General features: G+C 38.4%; 1 protein-coding gene across 4 annotated transcripts; it reads left to right on the top strand.

The window, feature by feature from the left end:
* The first annotated feature begins 35 nt into the window (after nucleotides 1–35).
* LOC116259225 (pentatricopeptide repeat-containing protein At5g15980, mitochondrial) lies at nucleotides 36–4,603 on the top strand. Of its 4 annotated transcripts, XR_004173890.2 has the most exons (3): nucleotides 36–2,120; nucleotides 3,339–3,523; nucleotides 3,764–4,603. XR_004173890.2 is itself a non-coding variant. In XM_031636936.2 (2 exons), exon 1 carries the CDS (start codon nucleotides 144–146, stop codon nucleotides 2,103–2,105), a length of 1,962 nt encoding a protein of 653 aa, XP_031492796.1. In that variant the 5' UTR covers nucleotides 36–143; the 3' UTR covers nucleotides 2,106–2,120; nucleotides 3,764–4,036. The 4 variants fall into 4 exon arrangements, 3 of the variants coding, with proteins under 3 accessions (XP_031492796.1, XP_031492797.1, XP_031492798.1); XM_031636936.2 differs by lacking the exon at nucleotides 3,339–3,523 and having other exon boundaries at nucleotides 3,764–4,036; XM_031636937.2 differs by lacking the exons at nucleotides 3,339–3,523; nucleotides 3,764–4,603 and adding an exon at nucleotides 2,756–3,322.
* Nucleotides 4,604–9,120: the final 4,517 nt, after the last annotated feature.

Here is a 9,120-nt window from a genome sequence, read left to right as displayed (position 1 = left end):
TTTGTAGCGGAGCCTAAAACCCTATGGTTTTTGCAAAAAATGGTGCTTGGATAAAACCTAAACCCTCGGATTCACCGGAAGAACAACGGCTGCAACTCTCCCCGCACGACTTACCGTCTTCACTCTCTCCACCGAGCCAGAAAATGATGCAACGAGTAGGCAGGAGACTTATTGCCAGTAGGCTCGGCATTCGTTTCTGCCAATGTCGAGAACTGAGTTTTCTCCAATACCAGGTGAGGAAAACAGAACCTCAGAAATCTCGTTCTTTTCTTTTATCTCCGTCGCGTTCTCTTCTCCAAAGCCTTGATTTTGGCACAAAATTGAGAACCCAAATCTCCAATTTCGCTTCCCAACCAGAATCTGAAGCCACCAAGGGCAGCGATCATATTGGCGCTCTAATTGAGGCGCTTTCTGGTAAAGAATGGTGCAAAGAAACAGTCGACCATTTGGAATCCCTTGATCTTTCTTGGACCAATCCGATGGCATTGTGGGTGTTGAGGAGGCTTGATGAGGACCCGACTTTGGCTTTGAGTTTCTTCAATTGGGTATCGACGAAAATCGCCGGGGGCTTGGATTCTGAGGCGTATAGTATGATGCTTGAGATGTTGGTGCTGAAGGGTCACATGGAAGAATTCTGGGATCTCGCCGAGCGGTTGAAGGTCGCGGGGCTCAGGATGTATAAGGGTACCAGGAGAAAGATTAGGAAGAAATTTTCTGATGAAAACATGGTGGACAGTTCACGGAGGTTGGATGACTTCTTCGGCATAAACGTTGAAAAGGATTTGATGATATTCGACGAAGAAGAATTGGAGGCGTCCGATGAGATAGTTAGGCTAGTTGGAAGGAAGGAAGAATGGGATGAAGAAATAGAGGATAAGTTGAGTTCTGTATCTCCAAATATATCCAACGGATTGGTGGTTAATATATTGAAGATGCTTAAGAGGGACCCTGTGAAAGCTTTGATGTTTTTCCGAGGGCTTGGTGAGAGGCTAAATTACAAACACGATGCAGTTACATACAATGCAATGATCAGTGTATTGGGCCGAAGAGGTAGTATTGATGATTTTTGGGCTATTGTGGAGGAAATGAGAGATTCAAGGTGTGAAATGGAAATTACCACCTATCAAAACCTTTCACAGCGGTTCCAGAGGAGAAAAATGTTGAAGGAAGCTGTTGATCTATACGAATTCATGGTGGCCAGTCCATATACGCCTCCAGCACAAGATGGCATCTTTCTTTTGCGAAGAATTGTCATTTGTGATGTACCGGACTGGGATTTGTTCGCCAGAGTTATAAAGATCATGAATTCATCCGGGCAATCTGTGTCGAAGAACGCTTTTGTTGGCATTCTGAAATCTTTGACCAGTGCAGGAAAATTGGATGAAACAAAGCAAGTAATGAAGTCAATGGAAGAGGGTGGCTTTGTACTTGAGAGTAGTTTGTGTGGGAGAGCTGTTTCTGCGCTTTGTGACGCTGGTATGTTGGAGGAGGCATGGAATCTGTTTGATGAATTGGTTAAACTGGGTTGCATGCCTGACTTGGCAACAATGAGATCTCCTATTCAAAAGTATTGTCTTTCTGGCAAACTAGACGAAGCGTTAAACATTCTTCAGAATATGATGCAACGAGATGGACTTATATATCCAGATGCTTTAGATATACTGGTGAATGCATTTTGCAGGGAAGGTAGGGCTGTTGATGTGCTGCCATATGTTTCTGAAGCTGTGAACAAGGAAAAACTGAGACCAGCTCATGATACGTTCAAAGTCTTGATACAAAGCTTAGCTTGTCAAGGAAATTTCATGGAGGCATCAAAAGTTCTACCCCTGATGAAAAGCCAGGGTTTCCCACCTTTCCTGGACCCACTTGTTGACTTTATTTCTAAGTTGGGAACAGCAGATGATGCATTAAGCATGCTGAAAGCAATGACGGTGAAAAATTATCCTGCAAATTCAGTGTTCCTGCGCATGTTCAAGGCCTTTAATGATGCAGGCAGGCATCAGATTGCACAGGACTTGCTTTACAAATGTCCAAGCTCTATACGTAACCATGCAGATGTTTTGGATCTCTTTTCCTCTATGAAATATGAGCTCGCTGCTGCTTAGGCACAACAACGACAGGTTTGATGTCTTTGTGCACCCTGCAAGAATGAAAGTTTTCTCAGTGCTGCATGTTTTGGTTTACTGAGTAGGCTCAATCGCTTCTCACCGTGTGAGTGAAGGTCATACATATTTGAGTTGAATGTCATGTGTCTGGTTTCACAAGCATGATTGTTTGTTGCAATGATGGGAAAAAAAATGATCTTCCCTCCGTCTTGGTATGTACTTTTTTTTTTCAGTCTACGACATCTGTGTGGTAACTTGGAATCCCTTGACAGAATTGACATAATGTATGAATTTTCTACTTTGGTTTTCATGCTTTAAAAAGTTAGTCTTCAAGGAAGATGTATTTCTTAACTGATTATTTTCTTTCTTTTTAGACATGTTCCTTATTAGTTGTATAATCTTGCTGATTGATGTACAGACACATATGAGAGTTTATTTAGTTGACAAAATATTTCTCATTCTCATGGCAAGTTTTGAATGATCAAAAGCATCAAGCAAGTTTAAGCATACATTAAAATTTAGGTTCCTGTAGTCTATAGATGTAAAGTCTAAGCATGTTCTTGCTTAAAGTTGGTGCTCCGTTTTGTCTCTATAAATGTATTGTAGAAAATTTTGAAATTTTTGCTTCCTCTTTCCTTTTTTTTTGACAGAATCCCATCATATGAAGATAATGATAAATTAAAGAAATACAAATTTGATGTGATCTTTCAGCAATATGGGCTCGCCCTTTCCAACAACAAAAAGGTGTTTGATCTGTTTCCTCATGTTGGAAAGGTCTACTCTGTGATTTCGCTACATTTGTACTCCTCATCCACAAGATTGAGGGGAAAAAAGTTTGTAGATAATCGGACAAATCCATGGTAGACATCCAAAATAATCAGACCTATTATCTGCTAAAGAAGGCCAGGCAACCTGATGTTCCTCTTTTGTTTTTTGTTTTAGTGAATTCACATATGTGGATGAGGAGGGTTAAGTATTTTCACAAAGAATAAACTATTGGAAGGGAGTCAGCTTCCTTTCCTGAGCATCTTTAAGAAACAAGTTTAATATGTAAAGGTAATTTAATAATTTTATTTTTTCGCCCTCACTTGTGTAAGTACACTTTGCGAAATTTTTGGAGCATGTTAAAGAGAAATCTATCACTTTAGCTTTTTCTTTTCTTTCATGGTAAGAATAGGAAATGAGTGGTTAGTGTTGCCATTCCTAATCAAGGAATTCAAGTTGTGGTCATAGGTTCTAATGCATGGGGTGGTTGGCTCCAAACTGAAGAGGTAGATAGAATTGAGCAGCTTCAACTATGCGCAGTGCTAATGGTACGAGAAGCTAAGGCTTCCCCCACCCGACACCTTCAGCTCGATACCGTGCCTGCTCCCTTGTGGCTAATGTTTAAATTGGAAGTAACATTTACCATCTGCAAGGTATCTTGATTTTGTTTTGTGGCCTAGTCCAGATCAGCTACCTTCTTCTATGTTAAATGAACGAATGAATATATATGTATGCATCTGTGTGTGTGTAAGGATGTAAAGGGTTTGGGTCCAACTCCGTTTGGGGTCTGGAGACTTCCTTCGATACAGTCGGAGAAGCCTGAACCAAACCAGAATTTGATCATTAAATGGAGTTCATATTCTCACAAATCCTATCTGCTTTACAATGTTTAGGAGGGTCATGTGGCTGCAAACAGGAGGAACTCAACGATGCGTTCCATCTTTAAATAGCTAAATCTTATGAAAATTATGACTGTTTTAGCTGCATCATATCAACTCCATCGCATTCTTGAGTCTTTCTCATTTCGGATGAAAATTGGGGATGTCAGCCGATTGAATTCAGATTAGACCATAATCGACTTTTTGAATGTGTTTTATTTGATTATCTTAATTCTCACATGTAATTGTATTTGGGTATTTGTAGAATTTGATATTTATTGGATTTGGTAGGGAAAATTTTTTCCATTTCTGTATCATATTACTACTTGAATATGAACTTAATTTATTGTCTGATTCAACTACTTCAAGTCGCATTCAGACACCCAAAAAATCGACATCCCTATCTAAAATCGACTTTTGAGGTGCATGAATGGTCTCCATCACTGGATTTTTCAGCAACAAAGGAGAAATGAATTAAAAGAATATGTTCTATAGTGGAAATGATGTGATGCTGGGGTCTAGCAGTTATAGGAACGTGAGTTTGCGACAATGAGCTTACAGCAAAGAAGCGATGGAGGCATCACCAATGAAACGACCGGATCCGCTCTTCCCATCCTTCCGTGAGAGGGTGGGAGACTCTGAGAGAAATAGCCTGCGAGAATGGTGCTCAAGTAAGCTTGATGCAATCTATCTTTAGAATAACAAGACATCCCTTCTTTCTCTATTGCTGCCATACGTGCGTCTTATTAATTTAGCTCTTTGGCATCACACCTCTCTCTATAAAAGGTGGGAGAGCTGTCATGTTTACAGAAGTCAAGATCTATAGGCGTAGAATGATATAGAAAGTCCCTCGTCCCCCTTATTAGTGTGGCTACATGGTTTAGGCCTAATGTTCAGATAGTAAAGTATTTTTCCTTTAATTAACACAAATACATAGTGTTCATGAGAATGTAGAATTTCATAAAGTATTTTTCATTTAATTAACGCAAATACATAGTGTGTGTTCATGAGAATTGAATTGATGATGTAGAATGTCGTTTGCACTGACTCAACCAGCTAAGCTATGCTGATCATCTGCTACCAGCTAGTTGGTGGACCTGCCAGTGCATAATTTTGCACATGTCAATGAGAGTGCTATTTGTTTAATAGGCAGCACATGGTTGGTTTGTTGATCCAATCAAAAGACTAAGATGGGAAGACAGAGTGAGAGATTACTCGTAAAAGGATTTGGTCCACAGTAGTGAAAGTAAGAGGGAGAGAGATTTTCCTGTTTTTTCCTTCTTTTCCCATTTAACTCCAATGTGATCAGGTTACAGATTTTTTTATAAGAAAAAAAAAAAAAAAACTCTTGGCGGTTCGTAAATATGATAAAATGAGAAATGGAAGACGTCCATTTGAAATTATGGTGAAGAAAAAGGCTTGCGAGAGAGAAAGCCTGCATAGTAGCTACAACGCCTCACCTAGTGTTTCTTCTTGAAGAATGCCATACCCGTTAAGTGGTCCTGTCTTCTCCTCCATTAACGCCTCTCATGCATTTTATCAGGCGGATGTCATCGCACATGTGTTTGTGTGTGTGTAGATTTCTTCGTCTAAATTTGATAGAGAAATCTTCTGGTTTTGTACAGCAAACAGGTTGAAGCATTTGCATCATGTGGTGTGCTTAATGACATTCACCTGATGCAATGCATAAGGTGGTGTGTTTAATCTCTATACAATGCATCAGACAGTAGTGATTAAATGTATTTAAAGAATACTGAAGGATTTGAGCTTTATATATATATCTATATAAATGTTTTTCGCTTTCGTTGAAAGGTCTTTTCCTGTTGATTTTTGATTGAGAAGCAAGTGAACCTGTGGACTATGGTGGTCTTGATCAACTCTGCTTGCGGCCGTCACCCAAGTGGTAAACACAATTCGGTGAGCTTGCTTTGAGATGGAAAAGTGGCGACATGGGGAGCTTGAACTTGGAAGAAAAGGAAGGAAAGGCATCCCTGTGGACGAGATCGAGAGCATGTGAATGATCAGGTGGAAAGTTTCCAACATTAATTTGGTACGCCATGTAAACAGGCCTGCAGCAACTAGCAGATGTGGACAGCAACAGCGTTGTTGAACCTACCATGGTATTCTATCCATTTTGCAGAAGTTATTAGGTTCTCTCCATTGATCCACCTCAACCTGCTGCACCTAATTCAGACAAGAACCACCTAAATCAATTTTCAAACTTTAGATGATTGGGGGGAGAAACTAGTATATTAATTACATTTATACTGCAATTGTTGGGGTTTAGTATACTAATGAAGAAAACCTAGTTTTGCAGGCAACCGCCATTATTCTGCAATTATTAGCTTAAACCAGAGAAGTGGATCCAAGAAAGATCATACTCCACTGCCCAATCCCATAACATGTAAGGTCACTCTTCTTAGCTAGCTTGGGTGTCAACTCATTGTACAGTCGGGTAGGGATGTCAACAAATCGATTTTGAATCACATGTAGCAGTTACCATATCTTACTTCTTGGATGTTCATATATTCAAATCTGAGCCTGAATCCACTCGTGTCACATCTTATATTCAAATCCAATTTCATTCCTAGTAAGATATTAACTTTTTTTTTTTTAAATATCTGAGTTTTTGAAACAGTTTTGGTTGCATCCAGCAAGCTACCTTTCGCGTGCTTCAACTAGCAAGCCAGGCGCTCTCTTTGCAACACTAAGAGTTGACATCTTGGAGATTCAAAACGAAGACTTCCTACCTATCAGCCTTCGCCCCATTCATTGTTCCAACCTCCTTAGGGATAAGCTTGAGTCTGACTTGTTGATGCTGTGGGTTGTAGAGAGGATCTCAAGAAAAATAGTTGAACCTCAAAGGCTCCTTCTCTTTTTTCCCTTAAAAGTTTGGAGTTGCAATGTGAAGTAAATGTTCGGTTTGAAGATGCATAATCGAATGAAATTTCACCCATTCTCCACACCTCTTAAGGTCGGATGAGACCCAAACACCCTTAATTAGGACATGTTTGATTGCTTATGGTGGCTGGTGTATGCAACTGCCCACACTAACCTCACAAAATTAGTTTAATATATATATATATAAGTGTTTTGATAAATTTGATTGTTATACATGTAAGTATCTCAAAGAAATTAAAGATATTGAATGAGTGAGTGCCCCCACCAGACAAAATTTCTAGCTCCGCTAGTGGCTCTAATACAGGACTATTCTCTTACTAATCGATCTCGTTTCGGGATTCAAGCGTCAGCAAAATGCACAATGATAAAAGAATATTCAGACCTTCTTCACCATGTGCTTGATGATTGTTACTTTTAATTAGCACAGTGAAGTGAAGTAAACGTGAAGCTATCAAACGTGCGTCGCACATGGCTGGGTTCCTCAAGCGGGCAAAGTGGACGTTGAATTTGTCTCAAATAAACAATAAAAACTTTGATTTCTACAAGCTAAGGTTAGGCTAGATAGCAGTTAATATCCATGATATATAAAGCAAATTAATTACTAAGCGAGATTCCACGGCAGTGTGGCACCGTACTTATGATGTTGTGCATTCATTGCCAATTTTATACCCGATATTTAATTAATGAGCCCGGAATTCAAAAAAAGAACTTAAAAAATAACAAGCTCATAATAGAACAACATCCGTGCAATTTAGGGAATAAAAAATAACAAGCTAGTTAATGCTTGTTAAAAGTCCCAAAGCAAAAATACGTGAAGTTCGATATAGGTGATTCCTTAGTGTTTGTTTGGATAATCGCGAAAATTTTTTACCAAGTTGATGGGATTTCGTGAATTGGTGCTATGGATGCATGGAATCTATTTTTCTAACAAATATTAATAATGGCACCCGTTTAAAGAGTGTTTGCTTTTATAGTTGTTGAAGGAGTCGCTTGCCTCTACGGATGTAAACACTTCTTTTTTATTACAATGATTCAGCATCATATATATATATATATATAAATTCCGGTTGAGACTAGTTGGGATCGTATTGAATGGAGATATGCTTGTATTCCAGAAATCAGGTTCAAGTTTGATTCCACAATTAGATAAACCCAACGAGCTAGCATTTCCAAAAAGATCAATTTGTTTGTTTATCAAGGAAAGTAAACCATTAAAATTAGGTTATTTCCTTGAAAATTATGTTCATACCATTTTCTTATTTCATTTCATGCTTTATTCTTTTGACGTCTTTATGTCACATCACTTAAAAAAAAAAACAACTTTTAGCTGACAAACTAACTTAACATCGAAGATTAAAATTTCCAATACTTTTATCTGGCTCTTTTGTGCTCAAATCCATGGAAAGCAAGTCTCTTACCTTAAGATGATAGGATAAAGGGTGAAGTATCGTCTCTATTAGTTGCCAATCAACTGAAATACCTTTTTATTCATTAAAAAAATAAAAAAAAGCCTAGCGTTCCATAAGAAATTATGTTAAAACTTTTTTCGCCGAGAACAGTTATTTAACATGATGGTCTTGTTTGTTTCCTTGTGTTTAGAGTCTGTAAAGTCCTTTGATTATATTAAGTCCGTGTTAAAGGAGTCAGCCCGTGACATTGTCTATGCAACTCAAAATAATTAAGACTCTTGTAGCTTACCTCCGCAGACTGCCGATCTATGTCAATCAGTCGATCGTCATGCTCAGTTTGGCGTTGAAAATTAAAAGAATGATCGAGGATTGCCTTGGCCGTAAAATTCGGATGCAACAGTGTAGGCATCTCTCAAGGAATTCATCTTCCATGAGAAGCCATTTATGTGTTTGGTTATAAGTCTAGACGCAACCATGGAATCTGGGATATGTCTCATAAAGTGTTTGGTAGATCAACTTGGAACTTAAAAATTCTCACTTATTGCACCCCCCGATGAGGAAACAATTGAAGGCAATGGCACGTGGCTGTCCCTGGCAGATGATATAATGAAAATTTTGGACCATTCATGACTAAGATATGCCACCCTTTTCTAATCTTCTCTTTTTCATTTTTTGTACAATAAAAAATAAAGTTTGAAAAGAATGGTGTATGCATTCCTTTACTGGTCCCTCGTTTCCCTTACTTGGCAACAATGGCAGTATATGTCTTTATTTTAAATATTGGAGTAGATTCATTGAACTTTGTATTATAATATCTTATGGATTTACCTTAATATTTGCGGCAGATACATCAGACAATAACATACTATTACTATTGTCAAACGACTAAAAGAAGAAACTCAATTTAAGTGTGGAAAGAAATGTACCCAACTTGGTCTTTCATAAAAGAATCAAAATGACGTTCTCATTAATTGAATCATGCATGAATGCTCGTCAATAATCATTGGTTGCTTCACTAGGCTAACTCCTTTGAGTCTTTCATTAAAATTTTAACAAATGCAT

Source organism: Nymphaea colorata, chromosome 8 (genome assembly GCF_008831285.2).
Source record: "Nymphaea colorata isolate Beijing-Zhang1983 chromosome 8, ASM883128v2, whole genome shotgun sequence".
Lineage (NCBI taxonomy): Eukaryota > Viridiplantae > Streptophyta > Magnoliopsida > Nymphaeales > Nymphaeaceae > Nymphaea > Nymphaea colorata.
The sequence above is the reverse complement of the archived record's forward strand: the minus strand, read 5'-3'. Positions and strand labels throughout refer to the sequence as shown.

Coding starts and splice junctions, on each gene's coding strand:
- LOC116259225 (XM_031636936.2), top strand. CDS start 144: ATGATGCAACGAGTAGGCAGGAGACTTATTGCCAGTAGGCTCGGCATT.